Source organism: Desmodus rotundus, chromosome 5, assembly GCF_022682495.2.
Source record: "Desmodus rotundus isolate HL8 chromosome 5, HLdesRot8A.1, whole genome shotgun sequence".
Taxonomy (NCBI): domain Eukaryota; kingdom Metazoa; phylum Chordata; class Mammalia; order Chiroptera; family Phyllostomidae; genus Desmodus; species Desmodus rotundus.
In genome coordinates, this window is record NC_071391.1 from 153,761,679 (window position 1) to 153,785,627 (window position 23,949).

General features: G+C 55.7%; 1 protein-coding gene across 1 annotated transcript in view; it reads left to right on the forward strand.

Moving 5' to 3' along the window:
• LOC139440936 (DNA (cytosine-5)-methyltransferase 3A-like) overlaps positions 1 to 23,949 on the forward strand; it is an 83,258-nt gene that overhangs the window by 38,368 nt on the left and 20,941 nt on the right. Inside the window, exon 8 of the mRNA XM_071221577.1 lies at positions 15,169 to 15,439. Coding sequence (XP_071077678.1) covers positions 15,169 to 15,439 — 271 coding nt within the window. The remainder of the gene's footprint in view (positions 1 to 15,168; positions 15,440 to 23,949) is intronic.

Genomic DNA, 23,949 nt, shown 5'->3' on the forward strand with positions numbered 1-23,949 from the left:
CATGCGCACACGCACACGCTGCAGCGTTGCGTGTCTCTCAGGGATACGTGGAGACCCTCCCATGGGGTGTGGCCCCTTCCCCATTCGTTGAGCTCCTCCCCCCACCCTGGGGCCTTCCCGTTTCTACATCAAACGGGAGGGCCCTAGAGACCTGGGGACTTGCGCTGTGGGTTCAAGCAGAGCAGGGGCTTGATCCAGGCCCCTGAGTCCCGGCTTCCTTCTGAAAGGGCAGCGAGAGAGGCTGACAAGTACTCATCGTGACTCGACTTGGCAGAACCTGCCTCTGCCTAGCCTGCCTGCACAGGCCCCTCCCTCCCCATCCACACACCCACCCTGGGCCTCAGCCCCACCTGGAGAACCTGGAGCAAGGGAACTCAGGTCTGGGAGTCCGAGCAAAGTGAGCAGGGAAGAGAATCGGGCTGATGAGTCCCTTTGTAAGGGAGGAGAGCTGGGCCCTGTTAAGTCCCGTGCCAGTGGTACTAGTGAAGGCCGCTGACTGCCCGCAGCCCCAGGCGCCTGGGTGCTGTTGCTCTGACTCCAGGGGAAGCTCTGGGGTTGCCCAAGCTGAGGTGCGCTCTGGAGAGCAAGGCCTGCGGGCTGTGGGAGCCGGCCTGATGCCTTAAACTCCGAGGCAGAGCAATAATGATTTGCCAGCACCAAAGACAGCTGGTTCCTTTCTTTTAGCCCCTTCCAGCTGAGAATGGGAAACTTGAAGCATGAAGGTAAGGAGGAGCCAGGAGCTCCGGATTTGTAACTCTGCCCTTCAAGGAAATGTTCTCAGCAGGGCAGGATTTTCTCCCTTGGGTAGCGTCAAGGGGCAGGGTGACAGCAGTGAGAGGAGGCAGCCGCAGGAGGGAGGGCTGCAACAGCTGGACCCAAGGGGGCGTTCTCAGCGCCACAGCTGGTACTTAAGGGCCCCTCTCTCCACCCTGCTGGAAGATTTGGAGGGGAAGGGAGTGGGGGTGGGGCAGAAGTGAAGTCATGTAACTGGTAATTTTAGACATTTTATATGTTAAAGCAAACATGGATATTTTATGGCCCGGAATGAAAAATTCACATGAAGTTGAAAGATAAAACAGGGGACTTTAAAGAAATGTTTAGCTTGCAGCAGACTCCAGGCTGCACCCCCAGATTCCCGGGGTGTCCCTTTACCCTCCTCCCATATATGGCACCTAGTGGGAGATGGTGGGAGCCCAGGCTGGAGTGGGCGGGGAAGCCAGACTGAATCAGAGAGCGCGGGCAGTTCCTCCTCTGCACCGGTGCCTGTGACCCACCGGCCCTGTTCTGGGTGCTGGGGGCGAGTCCCCACTTACAGCAGAGAAAGGCCTTGCAGCCCTTTGAATCCACGGGACGGTGCATCACCGAGAGTTGGGGTGAAGCCCCGGGAGCAGAGGGTGCGAGGAGATCAGGGGCGGGTGTGCAGAAATGTATGCAGATGAGGGGAGAGGGGCACGGGAGAGGGGGTGAGCCTGGGACAGGGCCGAGTGTGGAAGGACAAGCTTTGTCTTTGGAGCCCAACAGACCTGGGTTTCAATCCCAGCTCTACCACTGATCACCTGTGTAACCTTGAACCTTGGGTTCCCCTTCTAAAGATTAGAGGTGATAAGGATGCATTCCTCCTAGACCCCTGGGAGAATTAAATGGGTTCAATCACCAAAGAGCGAGCACCTGCCCTGGCCCAGCCAAAACTCTCCTCTTCAGAAGGCCACAGCAACCTCAGTTTGACAGAAGAAACAGTACCGAATTTACTGCTTCACAGCTCTGTGATCTTAAGCCAGTTATTCAACCTTTCTGAACTTCCACATATCGGTAGTACCTGCCCTGTGTACTCCAGTGGTGCTGTGCAAACCGCAAGGTGGAGTCCAAATGTGTGGGGCTGGTGAGGCCGTTTGGGCAGGAGCCTAGCTCGGGCTTCTTACCAGCCCTAGCTGTGCATGATCAGTCTGGACGTGGTCCAGGCCATGTCCTAGGTGACGCCTCAAGAGAGGCCAAAGGATAGGAGAGAGCGTGGGGAAGGCAGGGCTGGCTGGGGAGGCAGGGGGCCAGGGCAGCTGTTGTGAAAGGACCCCCTGCACATTGGGGGAACACAGAAAAACTGACCCCAGAGAAAATGGCCAGCAGAGCCCTTCCTGGGCAGCAGGCCCTGCGGGTGGGGGTTTGGGCAGAAGAGGAAATGTGTGCTGTGGCTAGAGGTCAGTCAACCCGTGGTCCCCTGGCCCACAGGCCATCTGGTTCACTTGTGCAGCAGGTGCTTGCCCCGGCCCCACCCTGCCTGCCAGCAGAGGAGCACAGCAGGGAGGGTTTCTTGGGGACCTGATGCAGCTGTGGCCCTGAGAACGTCGGCCAGGGAGCTTTCGAGCAGCTGAGTGTGTGCCATCCAGCTAAGCCTGCAAAGGGGCGGGAGCTTGGCTCAATTCCCAACAGGTGGAATGGAGGGAGAAGTGCTGGGAAGGGGGAGAGGAGAACCTGGCTGTGGGCTGGGCCTTGGGCAAACGTTGCAGGAGATACATGCACTGGTGTCCTCACCATCGCCCCCGGCCCCAGGGTTAGGAAATCTTTAATCCTCTCCTCCTTTGCCCCCAAGGCCCATCTGTCCCCAGGTGCCTCCCAGTCATTCCTGCTCCTGTCATCTGGCTGCACCCTCACCCAAACCTCACCCACACCCCACCCGCCAGCCCTTTCTCCCTCAGGGACAAATACTTTATACCTACTGAGCACCTACCTGTGTGGCACCAGCATTGGGGGAGGCCACACAGGTCAGTAAGGCTTAGCTTCCAACCCAGTGAGTTTGGAAGGAGACCGCACAACCGTTCTAAATACAGTCCGTGACCCATCTCTGCCCAAGAATCAGTCTCCCGGGACTCTATTTCTTATGGAACAGGCTCTGGAGTACTCCACCTGGCTCCTCACCGCAGGGTCTCTCCTGCCCCTGCGCTGCTTGTTGCTCAGTGTGCACCTCCTGCCACAGAAACACAGAGACCCTGTCCCTTTGCTGCTCCCTGAACACACCCAGCATGCCTCACAGCCTCTTCCCTCTGCCTGCCCAGAGCCACCGCCCGTCACCGCCAATGCAGCCCAGCTCAGCCATTGTGACCCACGCTGGCTCTCCCTTTGGAACTGTTTGTAAAATTAATCCAGACAAACACTAAAAAATAAAAGACAGGCGATAAGCCCCTGACCATTTGCTCAGGCGGCAGCGGTCTTCAGACACAGGCCTGCAGAGAGTTTGAGAATAGGCACTCAGAAACTTTTACGTATTTTATGGTTGCCACGTCCAAGTGCGCTATTTTGTATTTCACAAAAGGATCATTTTGCCATGGATTGGGAATTAACAAAAACAAAGCAAATACCTAGTCTTTCACCCCAGAGAGCTGGAAAAGCAGGTGGAAAGAGCCTGTCTCTTCCACGAGATTTTTGTTTTAAAGGTTTTATTTATTTGTTTTTAGAGAGGGGGAAGGGAGGGAGAAAGAGAGGGAGAGAAACATCAATGTGTGGTTGCCTCTCACGTGGCCCCCACTGGGGACCTGGCCCACAATCCAGGCATGTGCCCTGACTGGGAATCAAACTGGCGACCCTTTGGTTCACAGCCCGCACTCAATCCACTGAGCCACACCAGCCAGGGCCCTTCCATGAGATTTGATGTTTAGTGCCACCCAACACTGTGGTCTCGGAGCTGCGCCATAGTGCGCTGTGTACCCACGACACGGCGGGCAGAGGCCGTGAGTAAACGCTCAGGGCTGTGCAGCCTTTATCGCCTGCAGAGGCCTTTGCAGCACGACTTCATGTGATGTGACAGCAGACCTGTGGGAGGTGGGGCGGGGGGCGCTGCTGTCACCCTCCTCCCTCTCAGATGAAGAGACTGAGGTGCAGAGAGGGTGACTCCACACCTCCCCTCGGCAGAGTCCACAGTGCTCATCCCTCCTGGGGATCCAGACTTTAATCGTTAGTGTATGAACACAGGGCTGTTTGAGAAAGTATGTAAGCTGGTTGAAAAGCGTACGGAGAAAATGTAACTGAGGAGGGTGACTGACCCAAATACCAGAGAGCCCGTGGGGTAAGTGGGTGAGACTGTGGTGGCCTGAGGGGTGAGAGGTGGGCCCGTTAAAACCGGGCAGTGGCTTGGTCTGCAGCACTGGCCTCAGAGCCAAGATGTTTGAGATCAGAGCCGGCAACAGGAAACAGGAAGCCACTGCAGGGCTGGGCGGGGCTTAGGAAGGGAGCTGGCACCTGGACTCTGGGCCTGCGGGCTGGCCAGTGCCTGTGGTAGGGAGGAGGGGACAGCGAAATGCCAGGCTGGTCTCTGTCGCCCCGAGCTTGAGCCTGCGTGTGGGCGTGAGCGTCGGGGTGGGTGGAAGAGTCATCTTCCTGCTCACCAGCTCCGCAGGACGTCACCGGGTTAGAAGTGAGGGTGTCCAGAGTTGGTTCCTGCCTGGTCACAAGCCCAGACAAGCCCCGAGAGTGCCTTTGTCCTTCATGCTGGTTGCAGCTGGGGCACTAGGAGGGACAGTTTCTGCCCTTGCCCACCAAATCCTAGGGGGCGACCGGCCCTTCGGGGCTCCATGCCCTATTTACTAGCTGTAAGTATTTATTCATTGAAGATTTATACCCACCAACTTCCTCCAGGGTTAATTTTGCTCAGTGGGAGCACTCTGAGGTCACCTCTTGCTAAGAATAACCCAGAAAAGGAGGGAGGGGAAGGAGGGGGCTGGGAACAGGCGCTGAGCTCAGCCAGACCGGCCCAAAGCCAGGAGTTACTCCACGTTGAAGCAGAACCTCCAACGCAACGCCTGAGTGAGTGAGTTCCAGAGGGCAAAACCGTCCCACTTCAGAGCCAAAGACTGGGGGTACGCACTGTGGGAAGTTAGGGAACCACCCCTCTGTGGCTGAAGCCAGCTGGGTACAGTTTAACTCAGCTGTCGGGAGACTGCAGCCCTGGATCATTTTGCACCCTGGTATGACCTTCCGGTTAGTCTCCAAGTGAAGGCAGATCTCAACTCCCCTCTTGGTGTCCAGGACAGAACGGCTCCTTCGCTCACCCCTGGAGCCTGACTTGGTGACTTGTCCCTCTTGTTCTGATGCACAAAACTTCCTGAATAAGAGTGCTCGCCTCGGCAGCACACATACTAAACACTGACTGAGACAGAGCAGATAGCGCGGCCCCTGCGCGAATTCGTGTCTCATACTTTGTGCAGCGCCCAGTGGGCGTCCTCACGCCCTTTGGTTATCTCGGAAGAAACATGAGTCACAGCACAATGCACGGCACTCAATAGCAAAATCGTGACTTTTCACTGTAAAGATACTCGTGGAAGGCAATCTGTGAAATGAAAATGAAGCTGAGTTATACCTGGAGTATTTGTGCTAATATGTTAACTTGCATTTCCTTTGTGAACCTAAAAAAAAAAAAAGAGGGAGAGAGAGAAAAAAAACTTCCTGAAAGAGTATCTCCCGTTCCTGGGCCCCAGTCCTTGGCCTCCCTGTGAGCCTGCGTCTGCATGCCACCGCCTACTCCCCTGGTTTATCGTGTTTGGGAAGGCGCAGAGAAAGTGGGGCTGCCCTGCTGTTTCTCATGAGGTTAGAAACTTTTCTTGTGACTGCCCTGCAGATACATCTGCCCCTTCCCCCACCTGGCCAGTCAGATCAACACCCACGAATGGCATCCAGTACAGAAGAGCTGGCCCGTGGGCTGGACTTCAAGCTCAAAGACATGTTGGGGGTGGAGCTGGACTTGGGCCTTAGAAGGGAGGAAACATTTAGAAGTCAAGGGAAAAAGTGGGAGACTCTCCTATTTCAGGACTTTCCTGAGCGAAGGCATGGAGGGGGGATGAGCACGGGGGCACGGTGTGTCGTGGGGAGGCCCGAAGGCTGAGTGGAATAGGGTTTCATAGGAGAACGACGGTTTCTATCTCAGTGGGAGAGGTGGTTTGCAGGTAGCCTGTGCAGTTTACACGTTATCCTCTCAAAAATGTGTTTCTCTGGAAGGTGTCTGAGGGGCTGGCAGGCGTGGAGTGATGGGAGTCATGTTTGGGAAGCCGCTCTGGCATCCCGGAGCATGACGGGCCAAGCACAAAAGAATGCAGGGAGCTAGGAGGCCGCTGTGGCCGCCCCAGAGGAGGGAGAGGAAGGGGCGAGAGAACAGATGTTGCCAGACCTCAGGCGTGGTGTCAGGGCTATTGTCAGAGACCGAGACTTCTGCAAGGGAGCAGATTTGTCAGGGGCCCTTGCGGAGGCCCCTCCGGTCTTATTGGGGGAGCGTCTCAGTTTTGTTTTTCCAAAAGCCCCTGTTTATTTTCATCCCTCCCTGGCCCCTTCCCTAGAGTCACACATTCCAGGGCCACCTCCAGCAAAAATGCAGCATTCCCTCAGGTCCCAGCCACCTCGGCTGCTGGAGCCGCAGCTGCACCTGCGCCCCTCCTGTGGTGGCAGGTACTCGCTGGCACATGCATCGGGGCAGGGTTGTTGACATTGGTTTTCTTTCATCATCCTCGCCCAGGGAATTTTGTGTTTTGGTTCTGCCACCTCCAGAAAGATATAGCCACACTGGAAAAGCTCCAGAGAAGGGCAGCTAAGTTGATCAAGGGGCACCCAGGCTGCCACGCGAGGATAGGCTGAAGAGATTGTGACTGCCAGGGGGGTGTGCCCAAGGCTACGAAATCACATCGCAGGGTGGGGCGGGATGAGCAAGCCCCAGGGTTGAGGTGGGGGTGGGGAGGTGCCCATTAGAAACTTTACAGAGGTGCATGCAGCACAGAAAAGAAAGCTCCCTTTTCCATGGTGCGTTCCCTTCTTACCAAACACGTCACCCTCGGCATGGATAGTAGAGGTTGAAAATGAGAACTTCAAAAGAGATTTGCTTAAATGCGCGGATCTCCTGTACATAATGGCTTTTGCAAGGAAGCCTTCAGCACCCTCTGACATCCTTTGAGGTTGACTTCAAAGAGCAGAGCCAGGCCCTCTTCCAGGGGGACAGGTGTCCCTGCTGGAGGCAGAGCCCCGAGTGGGCTGGCCACTCACTAGGCATGTTCGTTCTTGCATCTGTTTGCCATGACCGGCAGGGGCACGGACTGAGTGACCTCTAAGGCTTTGCTGAGCCTCGAAGTTCTCAATGCGAGACACACACAAACATCTACACACGTGTGAAGAGATCCTTGGCGGAGTGGGGGGTTCCCAGGCTGGGGCCAAACTTCCCAGAGTTGGCCCTCTATGCTCTCCAGTCCTGCTGTCCCCTGACCCCACTGCTGACCCTTTTTAGTTGCCTCATTGGGAGAAGGAAGTTGGAGGGGTCAGGCTCCTAGTTCCAGAGTGGTGGAGCCTGGCTCCAGTCACCCCAGGGGGGCTGAGTAGGGAGGCATTTGGGACCTCTCTTGAGAGTAAGTGTGAGGTGGACCTCTCTGGCTTTCCCTGTCTCGGGGCCACTTCCAGCCAATCAGATCAGAGGCTGCCAGAGAAGGGGCTGCAGGAAGGCCTGGGGCAGGGGAGAGGGGAAGCTAGGGCCCAGTGCCAACACTTGGGGGGCAAGGCTGCCATGCTCAATTGGACTGTGCGGCTGTTTCCTGAAACTGGAGTCAACCTGGGATAACCCGGGGCTTGGTGAGGGGCTGATGGGCCTGCAGGAGCCGATGGAGTGGGGTGAGCCACAGGGTGTGAGTGGATGGCGACTGCTTTGTGATTTTGTTGACATCACTCTGTGGCATCTCAGTCTTGCATGGGCGGGTATCTCTGGGCAGTGGTGCACAGCCTTGCGTGTGTGTCTCTGTGTGTGTCTCTGTGTCTTTAATCAAGAGGCCAATGCTGGCCTGCCGCCAGGGTTCCCGGCTGGCACAGAGCTGACCATGGCCAGGGGCCTTAAAGGCACAATGGCAGTAATGTGGGGAAGGAAGGCCAGGGAGGGTAAGATAAGACCAAGGATGGGCAGGTGAAGGGCTGTCCCTGCATCTGCTGGCCTGTGGGACTCCCTCCCCAGAGCTGCTGGAGGTCCGGGGGAGAAAGCCCTTCTCAGCCACAGCCCCCATGACCAGAGTAGAGGGGTGAGTTAGGCATCCAGAGCCAACCCAGGACCTTGGCTTCTACGTCCAGGGGCTCCAGGCCTCCCCTTCCATACCTGGGCCCAGGTGAGCCTCACAGTGCCCCATTAATGGACTCCTGTACCCACAGATGCCAGGTATTGTTTCCCTTACCTCTTATTTGCCAGGCTTTAATTTTTTTTTATGTGTAAATATTATAACTATAGCAAAAGGCCTCTCAAAAATTACTTTCATGTTTGGAGCCTTTGAACTCTGCCCACCTTGGGAGACAAGGCCTTGCCTGTGAGGGAGGGGTGGGAGCGCTGGGGTTCAGACCAGACTTCCAGCAAAGGCGGAGATTGGGGAGGCTGGAGAATTAATTGGCTTTGGCCTGGACAGGTTCACTGCAGAAGGCCCCTGCTTGCTTTGCCTTGCTTTGCCTTGCTTTGCCGCTGGCTTTTCCTTGCAGTTGGCAGCTGCCAGGGAAACAGCCTGCAGCCTCTTCTGGCCCTGCTTAGGCCCATCAAAGCCTCCTTTCCTCTGTGGGACCCTTGGGATTTGAGGTTGGGCTTTTCCAGAGACTCATCCAGGAAAGGGAGGCGGCTTTCAGATGCCTTTTCTGTACCTGGGTCATTTTGGAAGCTTTACCACTTACAAGGTGTGTGACCTGAGGTGAGCCTTGGACCCTTCGTCCTCAGCAAAGTGAGGGTAACACTACCCATCAGATTAAGTGTGATAATTAACTGTACCCATCTATAAGCATATTTATGCTGGGGCCTGTGCCTGGTGCTGGGAGCTGTGGGTAGAGGGCCAGAAGGGAGAGAAATGAGAAGGTAAATGAGGCAAAGCTCACAGTGGAGGAGAAACGCAGCAAGCAAATAGTTGGGTACAGTGTGAGGGGTGCCGTAGTGCGTTGGGGTGTGCGAGTGCTCTGCAAACAAACGAGGTGGCAGAGGCCTGCGGTGGGCTGGCCTGGGTCAGCGGGAGCATGGAGCAGACTTTGACCTGGCTCCTGGGGCCAGGCTGGGGCTTTGGGAGCTGGTCGTGGGGTGAGGTGGCGGCCTCTGAAGACCAGGGCCTGGCCCAGAGCCCTCCCAGGCTGGTGTGCGTGTGAGAGACAGACAGCTGGCGACGTTAAAATGTTCCTTAGAACAGGGGTCCCCAACCCCTCAGGAGGTGGAGCTCCTGGCCCCGCCCCCACATTCGCTGAAAAACTGGTCCCTGGTGCCAAAAAGGTTGAGGACCGCTGCCTTGGAAGGCAGAGAGTAGAATGGCGAATGGCGGTTGCCAGGGGCTGGAGGCAGGGCTGCAGGGAGTTAATAGGCCCGAAGTCTCTGTTTGGGAAGATGAAACAGTTCTGGAGACGGACGGTGGCGATGGCTGGTCCGCAGTGAGAAAGTGCTTAATGCCACTGCCTTGCACACTGGGAAACGGTCGCAGTGGTAGATTGTAGGTTATGTGTATTTCATCACAGTGCTTTAAAAAAGTTTTCTAAGTCAGTAAAATGACAGCGAACTCACAGTTATTAACAACCACACCTAAAACAAAAACAAAAGCCAACAACTAGAACAGGAACAGAACCACAGAAATGGAGATCACATGGAGGGTTATTAACAGGGGAGTGGGAGGGGGAGAGAGGGGGGAAAGGTACAGAGAATAAGTAGCATAAATGGTAGGTAGAAAATAGACAGGGCGATGGTAAGAATAGTATAGGAAATGGAGAAGCCAAAGAACTTATACACATGACCCATGGCCATGAACTAAAGGTGGGGAATGATAGTGGGAGGGGTGTGCAGGGCGAAGGGGAGTGAAGGGGGGAAAATGGGACAACTGTAATAGCATAATCAATAAAATATATTTAAGAAAAAGTTTTCTAAAAAATTGGTCCTTCTAAAAAAAGGCAGTCCCTGGTCAGTGCCCCTGCCTCCTCCGCCCAGGGTTTCTCAGAGGCCCATTCTGGCGCTGGCTGGCGTGTGGGGCTGCATTCACACTTCTTTGCAGAGGGTGCTGTCCGGCATCTTGCGGAGCACTGAGAGGTGCCCCTGGCCCCCACACACGAGAAGCCAGCAGGCCAAGTGTGTCTGAGACGTTTCTGGCGGTCACCACTGCCTTCACCCACTTGGCATGGGCTGCTCACAGGAGAAGCCCAGGGAAGGCGTCGGAGGCGACTGCGAGGCCTGTCTCTGTCTGTAGGAGGTGGTTGTCCCAGAGTGGAAGGGTCTTGCTTGGAAGGAAGGCAAACGTCAACAAATTCTGAGGGCCCCCAGGAAGTGGTGGGCAGGGTTTGAAGGTCCACAATGAGGCATAGTGGGCGTGGGTGGGTGTGGTAGGTGACATGATGAAGCTTTACTCAAATCCGTTGCTCCCACCCACCCAGGGGAGAAGGGAGGGTGCTCCCTGCTGCCATTCCCATTCTGCCACTTCCCTGGCCCCTCCCCTTTCCCTCCAGCCCCATAGGGGAGAAGCAGAGGAAGATGAAGTCTTCGTCCGGAGCTGCTGGTGGTGCCTTCTAAAAGGGCCAGGGCTCTGTCCCATGGGAAAAACGAGTGTCTCAGGGTGTGCTGGGCCTCCTTTCAAGGCGACAACAGAAAGAAAAGCAAACAAAAACGAAATCTTTAGCAGTTAGGTCTGATGTGCGACAAAGATGCAGCTCCCTCTAAGTGTGTGTGCGCAGGCTGCTCCCCTAACCCAGTCTTCAGCAGTCAGGAAGCAATTACGAATCCTGAACACGGGCCAGGTGCCCGGCTCCATGCAGAGAATAACCAGATGAAGTTCCTGCCTCCTACAGGCACAAGCTTGTGGCGACAGGGGCGTGGGGAGGAGAGCAGAGGAGGGGGCTGCCAGCAGGCGAGGGTGCCTGGCCTGGCCGGGATAGCCTCGCCCATTGGCTTCCCCGTGTGGGTTATTCAAGTGAAATGCCCCTTTTGGGGAGTGCCCAGCTTCTGCCCAGAGATTTGATGAGTCGCTTTAGTCCACTTGTCTGTGGACCTCCTCCTCCATCTCAGTGGCGAGGGGCTCAGGGTGGGTTCTGGGTGGGTGAGGTGGAGCAAGGGGTCCAAGGCAGGAGTCAGTAGCTCCCCCTAATCCCAGAGCTTTGGTTGGTGTAGGCTCATCGGGGCGGAGAGGACAGGAACGCAAGGGAGCATGGGAAGAAAGGAGGGTGGGCAGCTGCCCCTAGGGCTGCAGCTGGGCAGAGTACTCCCCTGCCTCCCCATCTGCCCACCTCGCAGAGGGTGGTGCCTCAGATGGGGGTCCTTCAGGGCTGGTTAGGAGGGGAGCTTGACCCAAGTGGGTCTCGGGACCCTGCGGTTTGCTGGGTGCCTGAGCAGGCACTCCTGGCTGTCTCTGCTCTGGAGCCGGCAGTCAACAGGAAGCGAGTCTAGGGTGAGAGGAGGCTGTGTGGTCCCTGGCAGGAAGTGGATGACAGCAGAGTCGTCTTGAGCAGCCCTGTGGGGCCCGGAGCCTGCCCCAGCTTGAGGTGTCTGTGGGGCAGCAGGTGGCTCGAGGACAGCGCACTGCCATGACAAGGAATGGGCCCTGACTTAACCAGCTCAGTCCGAGGGGGCCAGCGGGGACCCCATCTCTGCCTCCCCCTGAGTGCCGTGTTTGGGCTCTGGGGTGGCCATGGGGCCTAGGCATGCCCCACTCTCCAGGCTGCCTGGGCCAATGGACTTTCTCACACACAAGAGAAAGCCTTGCGGGTGAGGGGATTTACGCCAGGGAGGGGACCTCCAGTCCAGGGAGCCCTGTGGGTTTGAGTAGGGAGGTGGGAAAGATGGTCTGCATCCTGGGCGGAGGGCGTGGGTCCTGCCATGTGGGGGTGGCAGCTGAGAGAGACAGGGCCTTGCTCCACTTGCATTCCTGTGTTTGACCTTCTGGCTCTGCTGGCTTCGGCCCTCAGTGCCCAAGTCTCGTGGAAGAATTCTCGCTTCCGCTTCCGTTGGAGGCCTCCCTTTTCCTCTTGCTGCAACCACCCCCGCGCCCCACATTTGCAGCTTTCCATGGGAGGCTCTCTTACTGGAAGCAGGCCTGCCCCAGGCTGCCCCACACGGCCAGAAGGACGGCTTGGCCAGGATCCTGGAGTTCCCTCTGCCCACGCTCATGCCGCTCCATGTGCCTGCGGTCTCGTCCAAGAAGGACTCCGGATGAGTTCTGGTTTTTATTTTTATTTTTTCCCCAAGGTCCTTGTCCCTATTTGCCACCTCTTGGACTTTGTCACCAGACAGTAGTAGTATGCTCAGAGTTGAGGTCGTAGGCCCCTAGAGCAGAAGCCACCTTGCAGATTGCCAGGCTGTGCAGGGCAGGCCTGGGGACGCCAGGACTCTCTCAGCCTTTCAGGGTGCACTCGAGTAGTACCGCTCTCTCGAGGGAATTCGGCTGTTTCCACTCACGCTTCGGTGGGCAGGCCCTCACCCCCAGCCAGTGCACTTCTGGGACTCAAGCCTACAGAAACCCGCAGGTGCACAGAGCTCTGAGTGCCGCGTCCACTGCAGCAAAAAAGCAAATCAGCCCAAAGGCCCGCCACTGGGGAACTGTGTGACTGATCTGTGGGGCTTCCGCTCCATCGAGGGTTGGGCAGCTGTGACAGAGAGCGAGACAGACCCGTGTGCATGGGGATGGAGGGGTGTCTGCTCTGCTCGTTAAGTGAAGAGCAGGCTGCACAACAGTGGGGAGTGATTTTGAAGGTAGGGAATGGAAATAGGAGTTTTAACATTTTTTAAAGAGATTTTATGTATTTATTTCTTAGAGAGAGGGGAAAGGAGGGAGAAAGAGGGAGAGAAACATCAATGTGCAAGAGATACATCAGTTGCCTCTCACACACCCCCAGCTGGGGACCTGGCCCGCAACCCAGGCATGTGTCCTGACTGGGAATCAAACCTGACTGGTTCATAGGGTGGCGCTCTATCCACAGAGCCACACCAGTCAGGGTGGAGTTTTAACATTTTTTAAAAAATTTTTATTGTTATTCAATTACAGTTGTATGCCTTTTCTCCCCATCCCTCCACCCCACCCCAGCCGAACCCCCCTCCCTTTCCCATCTCCACCCTCCCCCTTGATTTTGTCCATGTGTCCTTTATAGTAGTTCCTGTAATCCCCTTTCCCCACTGTCCCCTCCCCACTCCCCCCTGGCTATTGTTAGATTGTTCTTAACTTCAATGTCTCTGGTTATATTTTGTTTGCTTTTTTCTTCTGTTGATTATGTTCCAGTTAAAGGTGAGATCAGATGGTATTTGTCCCTCACCGCCTGGCTTATTTCACTTAGCATAATGCTTTCCAGTTCCATCCATGCTGTTGCAAAGGGCATAAGCTCCTTCTTTCTCTCTGCTGCATAGAATTCCATTGTGTAAATGTACCATAGTTTTTGGATCCACTCATTTGCTGATGGGCACTTAGGTTGCTTCCAGTACTTCGCTATTGTAAATTGTGCTGCTATGAACATTGGGGTACATAGGTTCTTTTGGATTGTTTCAGGGTTCTTAGGGTATAATCCCAGCAGCAGAATCGCTGGGTCAAAGGGTAGTTTCATTTTTAGTTTTCTGAGGAAATTCCATATTGAGTTTTAACATTTTTAACGCTACTCATTTTTATGGTTTGAATTTTTGTAATATATGTGTCTGACTTTTGTAAAGACCAAAAAAAAAAAAAAAAGACTTAAAAAGAAGGAAAACACCTCCGTTGGTCTAGCCCAGCAATTTTCAACCTTTTTTATCTCATGGCACACATAATTACTAGAATTCTGTGGTATGCCAAAAAATAAATTTTTTGCTGATAAAAATAGGGAGAATTTTGATTCACTCACACAGGACAACTGTTGTAGTGTTGGCTGTTGTGATTCCTTTATTTGATGATCTAAGAGAGAAGAGGTCAGTGTCCCTGACAGAATGGTCAGGTGTTGCATGTCTTAAAAATTCTTGCAGCGCACGGGTTGAAAATCACTGGCCCAGCCTATTCATCTTGTGGTACAGGTGGGGTCACCAAGACACCCTCTCAGGCAGCACCTTACTGATGTCGCAGGCCGGCAGCGTGTTTGCTGAGCCGACACCGACTGGTCTTCTCGGGGCAGGTGTTGTGTGGAGGAGGCCGGAGGGCAGGGTTGCAGGGGGCAGCCTGGTGCCCGTGGGCATGACAGAGCCGAGCACTGGGGCACTTGCCTCTTCGGCCCCAAGAAAACACCTCCCTTCCTTCTGAGATATCCAAGCCTACTGGCTGCCAGATGGCCAAGGACAGAGAGCTCTCCAGAGCACACCCCATCCTCACACCCCTGCTCGCTCTGTGCCCACCAAGTGTGTGACCTCAAGGGGTCACAGAGCTCTCCGAGTGCCTCCCCGGGAGGTCAGGCCACTCTGAAGGGGTGATGGCTGAGAGGAGCTCTGCTCTCCGTGCAGCAACACTTATGAAGGACAGTCATGATCACTCTTGATGTGATTCTAGCAGCAAGTTCAGTTCTTAGACTCTTAGGGACAAAGCAGTGCATTTCCTTGTGGAGGGGGAACCTGGGACCACGTGCTGGGGGGGGGCGTCCTGTACAGACTGCTGCTGGGTCCTTGGCTGTCTTGGGGTCTGAGTACCCGGGAGAACCCATGGGGGCCAAAGCTGAGGGAAAGACTGGTACTGGGCTTTGGGGCCCAGAGGAACGCTTTTTTGGGGGGCCCCCTTTGAACCTACTGCTCTGGCATCTCTGGCAGCTCGTCTCTGAGTTTAGGCCTCAAGAGACGGAGAGGAATGCTGGGAGGGCTCTGGCATGGAAGGCAGATCAGAACCTTCTGAGGAGAGGTCCTGATTGGAAGTAGGGATATAGTGGGGGAACATTTGTTTTTAATGGGGCTGCAGAAGGCTGGAGAGCGCTATGTCAGCTCAGCGAGTGTAGGTTTGGGGGTGCAGCTTGGACCGTGGAGCCAGGCTGGAAATCTGGCTGTATTCTTCCCCTGTTTCTTAAGTGGGAATCTATGGGCCCCTTGTCTTTAGGGGGCCAGGCCCATGAACACCTTGAAACTGAGCAAAATTGTGAGTATAGGAACGTCATACAAAGTCACACGGACATTTATGTGAGCAGAATTGTCTGGACAGAGAGTTTACAACTTTCACCCGAATTTCAGAGGTCAGTGATCCAAGAGAGACTGGGACCACTGGCCTGACCCTCTCCTATGTTGTTTCTTCATCTTTCCAGGTGGAGAGCAGTGACACACCGAAGGACCCTGCGGTGACCTCCAAGTCCCCATCCATGGCCCAGGACTCAGGCCCCTCAGAGCTGTTACCCAATGGGGACTTGGAGAAGCGGAGTGAGCCCCAGCCAGAGGAGGGCAGCCCCGCTGGGGGTCAGAAGGGCGGGGCCCCAGCAGAGGGAGAGGGCGCAGCCGAGACCCCGCCCGAAGCCTCCAGAGCCTTGGAGAATGGCTGCTGCACCCCCAAGGATGGCCGCGGAGCCTCCGCGGAAGAGGGTGAGTCCCTGGCTCCAGGGGCCGCGTCTGTGGGGCTCGCCTGCCGGTTGGAGACTTGGTGCCTCGCTTGTCCCTGGAGGCCCGGGCTGGGCCCGGGAGCTGAAGCTCTCCTCGCCCAGGCTGTGCCCAGGAAGCTACTGGCTGAGTGCAGCCCGCACACAGGATTTTTTGGCCCATGTAGTATTTTAAGCATTTAAACATATTAATTGCCAATATTTAAAAATCAAGATATTTCTCATAAAAATCTGGAGTTTTTGCTTCTTGTGGAGGAAAAAAGCTAGATCTGGCAACAGTGTGGGTTTGCAGAATGCCAACGGTTGCTGGACTGGGGTGAGCTGTCCCCATTCCCCCAGACCCTCCCCAGGCTGGTTGTACACCTGTTCCCCTCAGCCCCTACCTGGCTTGCTCACTCTCCCATAAGACCTGTGGCTTTCAGGGATTGCTGTGTTCGTAGCCCCTGGCCTGTGCGATCGGGAGCAGCAGGTGCCCTTGTGGGCATTAAAGGCCCAGTGAGCCTCCCCCAGCCCGTTTGTCCCGAGCCCACCACAGTTTACATGACTGGACTAAATTCTGCCTGGGGCAGACTGGGGTTGGGGGCGGGGCAGCAGCCAGTGCAGCCTCTTCTTCCTCCATTCCTCCAGGGACTTCTTGGCCTAGCCCTGGAGTCCTGGAAAGTTGCCCACTATTCCCTTTCAGGTTAAGCCAGCGATTTCAGGGCCAACCAAGCTGTAAACATGCTAGTAATGAGCACAGCTAGCATTTGTACAGGGCTTCACAGTTTACGCGGCGCTTCCCCGCACATTATCACATGTGCTCCTCCCGGGCCGCCAGGTTGTTTTGCATATGTGCACTTCAGTTCCAGAGAGTCTTCCTTCCAAGTGTGTGTGGTGGAATGAGTGAATCGATTAATTGGCATCAGTCATCTTGTATGGGTCCAAACCTAACATTCATGCAGGATTGAGAGTACCTCCAGAAAAGAGATTTCCAAATTTATGAAAAAAAAATCTTTCATTTATTATTCAACTGATATTTATGATGCTCCCACCATGTGCAGAGAGTTTTCTGAGGCGTTCTGTGTTCATTGTTTTACTCCTCCAAACAATCTTCTTCCAGAGGAATTATTATCCCCATTTTCAAGTGGAAAAAAATTGAGGCTTAGTGAGATGAAGTGACTGGCTCAGAGACCCCAAGTCCGTAAGAGGCAGGGCCAGTTTTTCGGTCTGTCCTGGTCTCTGGCTTCAGAGTCGTGTGTCCTTCCACTCTCCCCTTTATTCTGCAGTGGGGCTTGGGAGGGCTGGCCCTGGGCTCCTAGCCTCACCTGAGCTCCTGGGATGTGTCCTGACATTTGGTGGGAGGGTTCAGGGGCCTGAATGGAATGAAACAAGGAGGAAGGGGAGTGGCTACCATCCTCCTGTTAAAAAGGCCAGGTGTGCAACCTGCCCGCCTTTCCTACCAAATGTGCTCGTCCCTGGAGATCTTGGCTGACTCTCAGCTTCCTGGGAGCCCCCCCGCCACTGGCACCCAGCTCCGGCCCAGGGCCCAGGCAGTCCTTTCTGACTGATAGGATGGAACCATAGCTCCAAGGCTGTTTTTCACCTTGAGGGTTTTCTTTCGGTTTGGGATTTCCCTGTCTCCATTTCCATTTGTTCTCAGGAGCTCCTTTTTCAGTCAGTCAACAGGTATTTATTAAACACCCTTTGGTCTTTGCCAGCCTCTAGAGAAATCCTCAAGAATAAAAACTTAGTTCTTACCCTCAAGGACCTCACAGTCTGCTGGAGAGACAGACACTAATGAGAAATCTGCACTGAAAAGGGCGTGATTATACCCAGAGATAAGCTGTCGAAGGGAAAATAAACATGATTCTATGAGGAACTGTAACAGAGGAGCCCAACTGGCCTGGGCTGTTACCCCTAAGCTGGAGGAGGAGCTTGGCCTCCCCAGGTGAGGGGTGGTGCAGGGAGGGAGGGAGGCCAGGGCTGAAGGCTCCCAGGTGGGAAGGGGCAAGGCACTCAGGGACTGGGCAGGAACCCACAAGGCTGGAGAGGAGAGAGCAAGGGAGACAGCTGAGAGTGAGGGGAGCACAGGCCCAGGGCGGCCTTTGAGGTCACCCTCCCAGGGGCTGACAGGGTGTGCTGTACATTTTGGAAAGATCAGTTTGCTGTCTGGATCCTGGAATGGAGCGAACAAAGGGGCTGGGAGGCAGGGCGAGTGCTTAGGAGCTGCTGCAGGCAGAGGCAAAGAGGGTGGCTGGGATGAGCAAGGAGGCCACAGAGATGGATGGAGGTGGACAAATGGCCTGGGACAGGAGGGGAAGAGGGGAAGATGGTTCAAGGGTGACTTCTGCATCAGGTGGATCTTTCTCAGAATTTTAATGCTGAGCACAGTGGGCAAAAAACGCTCCGAGTTTCCTCGATCACTAAGTCGGGCCTCAAAACTCCTACTGGGCTGCAGCAGTCCAGGCGGAGGAGAGGCTGGCAGGGGTTAGAGCTGGTGGGATCCCTGAAGGCCCCTGTGAATTGCTGGATGCTGAGTATGGCCAGGTGTTACCTAGAGAGGTGGGCAGTGGCCTACTGGAGGCTTGGCCACCATTCCAGCGTCAGCCAAAGAGAGTACACGCTCAGCTGCTTGGTTCTGAGGAGGAAGGAAACGAAGGACCCAGGGAGGAAAGGACAGGACCGTGGTCTCCCTTCAGTTCCCCTCATTCTAGGTTTCTTTTCAGGGGCCCTTCTGTCTCTCCTGGAAGCCCTCTAACTAGGTCTTATGCAGGAAAAATGGAGGGCGGAGTTCCTGTGGGCACTGCCGGAGCCCCAGGTCCTGAGAGGACAGCCAGGGGAAAGGAGGAGGAACTGGGGGGATGATGAGTAATTGGGACAAGAGCCACCTGGACAGGCAGGTGGTGGCCTTAAGAAGGCTCCTGCACGCCCAGCACTAATACCATCACTGTGCTCACAGTAACAACAGTAGGGTGGCTTTGTGTTCTTGAATGGGTTCAGTGTTCTGCATCCTTGCTACTCCCAATGGCCCACCTGGCATCACCTGAGAAGTTAGGAACGCAGACTCTCTGGCCGCACCTAGACCTAGGGAATCGGAGTCTGCGTGCTAGAGATCCTCATGATTTCAATGCATGTTAGAACGAGAAGCCCTGCTCTTCGTGTGTACTTTAATCTCGTGATCCTCCGAGAAAGGCTCCTTCATCCCCATTTTTCAGATGGGGAAATTGAGGGTTCAGAGAGTTCGGTTACCCACCCAAGATGATACATCTAAAGGACCAGATTAGGGTCAGCATGGCGCTCCTCTGTCCTCATACTGAGCACCCAGTATGGGCTGGTGACTGCCCTCTGGGGCAAGCCTGGCCCCAGCCCTGTCCTTGAGATTTAGGTTCATTTTAAAGGGAATTTGGGGTGGCCCCCTGCTGAGTATAGTCCCAGACCAACAGGTAAGTGTTAGAAGCACCCTGGCCTCTGCTGCCTCTAGGACCACCCCTGCCAGGGCCAACCTGGGAGGCACACAGCCACCTGGCCAGGAGCAGATGGACTGACTGCAGAGCAAGTGTTGAGAAAGCAGCTGACCCTCCTTGACTCCGGACAAGTGCTGCATTCTGAGGCAGCCCAGTTTGTTGTTTTGCTTGCTCAAGTATGCGTGTGTGTGATATCACTCAACTGGGCATGCGCAGAGGCCAGTCTGTGCAGGAGAAAATTCCAGAGAGAAGGCAGTGAGAAACTACATAAGGAAAAGTAATTCCATTTGGGGGAACATGAGGCCAGGCATTAAGAAAGGGGAGCATCAAGTTGGTGCCGTATAAAGTGAACTGTCTTCCCAGCTCGGGTAGTAAGTCACGCCACTCCCCGTGCCTCAGTTTCCGCATCTGCAAAATCTAGGGGCCCTTGGAGTAGTCCCTCACCCTTACCATTTCTTTCTTTCAGCGGCTAATTTGCGTTCATTTGCATGAATAAATGATTTCCTATAGATCAAATGTCACAGAGGGCCCGGGTAGGAAACGTGGGAGGTCTTGGGGGTGCCATCAGGTCCGAGGGCAGGCGCCCCCTTCTGGCAGCTCAGAGCCCCGCCGTGCAGAACGTGCTGGTCGAAGAGGCGCAGAGCACTCGTGGGGAGCAGGGGGGAGGCGTGCTCCGGCTGGCAGGATGGGGAGCCCCGTTTTGGGGGCCTAAAGAAATGTTGGGGAGCGTGCAGTGGAGAGAGGACAGGGCCTAAAGGAAACATGTTGGAAGAGACAGAAGGTCCGGGTGAGACCTTGAAAGACATGTCGTGTATAAACCATCAGCAAGTACCGCGTGTGCCCCGCGCCGACATTCTCGCTTCCTCCCCCCTCCGCCCCCGCATCTTGGCCCTGCGGGCGTGGCGCGCCCCACGTGTAGTCCCGGGAGTGCGGGCGTGCAGGGCGCCCCGCTCCCCCGGGGCTCTGGGTCCCAGGTAACCCAGAAGTGCCCCGGCCCCTGGTCTGGTGAAAGCGAAGGAAAGAAACATTCTCTGGGGGCTGAGGATTCAGACGCCTTCAGTGCTGTGGCGGGTTTCCGCTTCTGAGCCAGGAGGTGAAGTAGGGGCTGTTTTTTCCGTTTTTGCCTCTTCGTGTCCCCCTCCGCCGCTGCCCTCCCCGCTCCTCCCCCCACCCAGCCACCATGAACCAGCCTTAGTGACCTTCCTGCCTGTGGGCCCACACTCAGAACACTTGGCTTCAGAGAAAGGAGTTCTGGGCCTCAAGTAGGAGGAGGGCTCATTCCCCCTGACCGCCCATAGGAGGCCCAGGAGGGTGTAATTAACCCTCCCCCCTGCCCAGCCACCCACGCCCACACCCACGCCCACACCCACGCCCACTGAGGGTAGTGCTGGGCCTGGGACCTGGCCTCTGGGAGGTGACGACCGGTACAGGACCAGGGTAGGAGAGAGGGGATATTAGGAAGGAATGTGGCTACCCTCCTACCTGGGACCAGGAGCAGGACGAGGAGTGAAGAACGTTCTCCTAAGTTCTAAAAACAGCGCTACTGGGGCTTCTGCCTGCAGGGGAGCCCTCGCTCCAGGAACTGGAGGCAGGACCCAGGTGAGGAATTGCGGGGAAGAGGCGCGGGGGAACTGCTGCCTTAGGGAAGGGGAACAAAACTAACTTGTATTGAGTACCTACTACACGCGGAGCCCCACTCTAGGCATTTAGTGTTCCCAATAACGTAAAGATTTTAGAAGGTTTATCTACCTTAATTCAGCGAGGAGACAGGCCAGGAGAGGTCACAGAGGTCTCATGGAGGCAGTCTCAATCCGAGTCTTCTAGAATGAAGGCTGAGCTCAGGAACCTGAGGATGGGGTGGGGAAGGGGTACTGAGGCAGGTATCAATAATGGAGCCCTAGTTTGGGAACTGCAGGAGGACCTTAGACATCATCTCCAGCGTCTTTATTTTCCAGATAAGGAAACCGAGTCTCATAGAAATGAAGTTGCTTCACCAGAGTCTTGCTCCAGTGGCCCTGCACCCCACCGCTCTCCCCACCCCAGGGCCCCACACGTAGAAGTGAATGTTCCAGCCCAGGGTCTGGGGAGGCAGTGCAGGCTGGCCCCTTCTCTGGGAAGGGAGCTCTGGGGACTGGGAGGAACAGAGTGGGGCTACTTCTACCATAGATGACCCCCTCTCTGTGCCTAGGACGGGGTCTGTGGGCCTGAAACCGCAGCCCTGGCATTCCTTGCCCGGATATTTGGGCCTCCCAACCTGCCCCAGTCCCTCCTCTGCTCTGGCCATGCTCTGAGTCTTCGGGGCCAGCATGGCACCTGGTGCCTCGTGGGCCGTCCCGTGTGGCACACGAACAACTAAGTGGTCGGAGGACCCCTGTCCCCACGGCAGGCACCCAGGCACAAGGTGGGGCCTCTGAGCCACTCCTGTAACTCTGCCGACAGTCCCTTTGTTCTTCCCTCTCCACAGGCAAAGAGCAGAAGGAGACCAACATCGAAACCATGAAAATGGAGGCAAGTGTTTTCCTCAACCCCAGGGGCTCTGTGGATCCCGATTCTAGAAGAAAGCCACTGCTCTGACCTACCGTGGCGAGTGTGTGGGAGGGGAGCCTGAGGTGGCCCCCGCCCTCTTCTTTACACATCCCTCTGTGAGGAGGAGAGGAAGTGGGTGTGGAGGTCGGACGTCCCCCAAGGCGGCCATCTAGTCCCCCTCCGAGACCAAGCACCTCCCCCCCTGGTGTATCCCCCCCACCCCCCCAGCTGCTCAGTCTCTAGCCCAGACAGGGCCTTGCCCAGCACTCGCAGGGTTGGCACCTCTGGTTGGGAGTCAGAGCTCCTGGGTTCTTTCTGTTCGAGGTGAGTGCCTCCTCAGTTTCCCCTCCACGAGGAACGAACCCTGCGGTGGGGCTGTCAGTGCCCACCTTAATGGCAGTCTGTCTCTCTGTTGTCTCTCTGTCCTAGGGCTCCCGGGGCCGGCTTCGGGGTGGCTTGGGCTGGGAGTCCAGCCTCCGCCAGCGGCCCATGCCGCGGCTCACCTTCCAGGCGGGGGACCCCTACTACATCAGCAAGCGCAAGCGGGACGAGTGGCTGGCACGCTGGAAAAGGGAGGTGAGGTGCCTTCTGGCCTGGGCCCCAGCCGGTGCCACAGTATTGGAAAACCAGAAGTTAGCTTCCGCCACCCGCTGAGGCTGTTGCCAGTGACCTTCGGGTTAACCTCTCACACTTCAGGGGACTGCTCAATCCCTAGGCAGGGAGGGGTTCCTCTGGTCTTTCAACACTTACTGAGTATCAGGCAGTGTACTCGCCTCTGTGTGTGTGTGACTCCTGCCCTCATGGAGTTGGCGTTCTGATGGGGGAGACAGGCAGAAAACAAGTAAATGGGCTGAAACGGAGGATAGCAGAGGCCTGCTCTGGGTGGGACGGTCAGGAGAGCCTTCTTGGAGGAAGTGACATTTAAGTTGAGACCCACAGGAACCGAATTGCTGGCTGTGTAGGAACAGGGTAAGAGAGAATATTCTAGGCAGAAGAAATGGCATGAGCAAGACCCTGACTTGTTTGGCTGAATGAAAGACCAGTGTGCGCAGAGTGAGATGAGCAAGGGAGAAAGTGGAGCCAGATGAGGCTGGGAGGCAGCAGGGGTCTGATCATTGAAGGCCTTGTGGGTGCCAGCCGAAAGCTGGTTTAATTCTAAGTGTGCTGGGATGCCGTCGACGGTCTCTGTGCAGAGGAATGATGGGAAGTGGATGGAAGGGGCAGCGGTGGAGACGCAGGGCAGATCCAGGACGGATGTTGGAGACAGAATCAGTAGGGTATGTTGATGAATCGGAGGCAGGCGGCGGAGGGAACAGAAGGGCTCAAGGATGGCACCCAGCGGTCTGGCCTGAACGCTGATGATGGTTGTGTCACGTCCTCAGAGAGAAAGGACTGGGAGGGACAGGTTTTGGAATATAGAGTTCAAGGTGAGATGCTGAGGTGCCTGGCACCTGGGCGGAAGAAGGTACGGGCAGGCTACAGACACAAAGGTGGGGAGGGAGCCAAGAGCAGAACCTGGCGTTTAAGTCCATGGACACTGATGAGCTCACAGTGGGCAGTGGGGGGAGGGTATCGTGGCAGCAGCGGGCAGAAACCAAGTTCCAGGATTGCATCTATAGAAACTTCTATGTTTATGGGTCTCATAGAGAGCAGGGGTGGCAGGCAGTGGGGACAGAGCAGAGGCCTGGGAGGAAGCCAAGAGAAGAGAGTGGGGTCTCAGAGAGGAGGTTTTCCAGGGACAGTGGCCACCCAGCCCTGTGGAAGCTGAATCCATTGAGACATGCCAATTGCCTCTGACAAACTGGAGGTAGCTGGTGGCTTTTCTAAGAGAAGCTTTGGTGGGGGGTTCTGAGGAGGGTGGGAGCCAGCCAGTGGAGGGTTTCAGCAGCTAGAGGAGCAGAGGCAGTGGAGAAGGAAAGGCCAGGGGAAGACCAGACCACCAAGGACGGGGCTGCTGTCCTGCATGTTTGGTTAGGGAGAAGACTGTTGACCTACCGACCACACCGACTGGGAAGGGAGCGGAAATGGGAAGTGCTGTGAATTGCCACCACCTGGGGCATTTCACCATCACTCTCGCTTGTTTTTGCCCCAGGCCTGCAAAGGAAGGCATTATCCTCGGTACATTGTTTGGGGGTTTGCTCTAGAGAAAGTGTAAAAGAGGGTGGGGGTTTGGCGACCTGATGGTTTTCAGGATCTGGGAGGGCAGAGGTTACTTTCCTGGTAGAGCCTAGAAAGGGGGCAGCCGGTCCAAGTGCAGGAGGAGAGAGGGACTCAACCCTGAGCAGTCAGTGTGATCTTTGGGATGGAAATCGGGAACTGGGTCCCTTCTCCCGCTCTCATTGATTGTCCCACTCCTGACCCCCAGGAGCCAGGGGAGGAGGGGCTTTGCTCTTTAAGCCCTTGTTATGCATGGTGCTGTTTCTGCCCTTCCTTAGCCTTGGGGCCAGAAGCTTAGACCTAGGGACTTTCAGATCTACAGAAGCTTCTAGAAATTCTGTAGTCCTCAAAGTGCCCCCTTGAAGCAGCA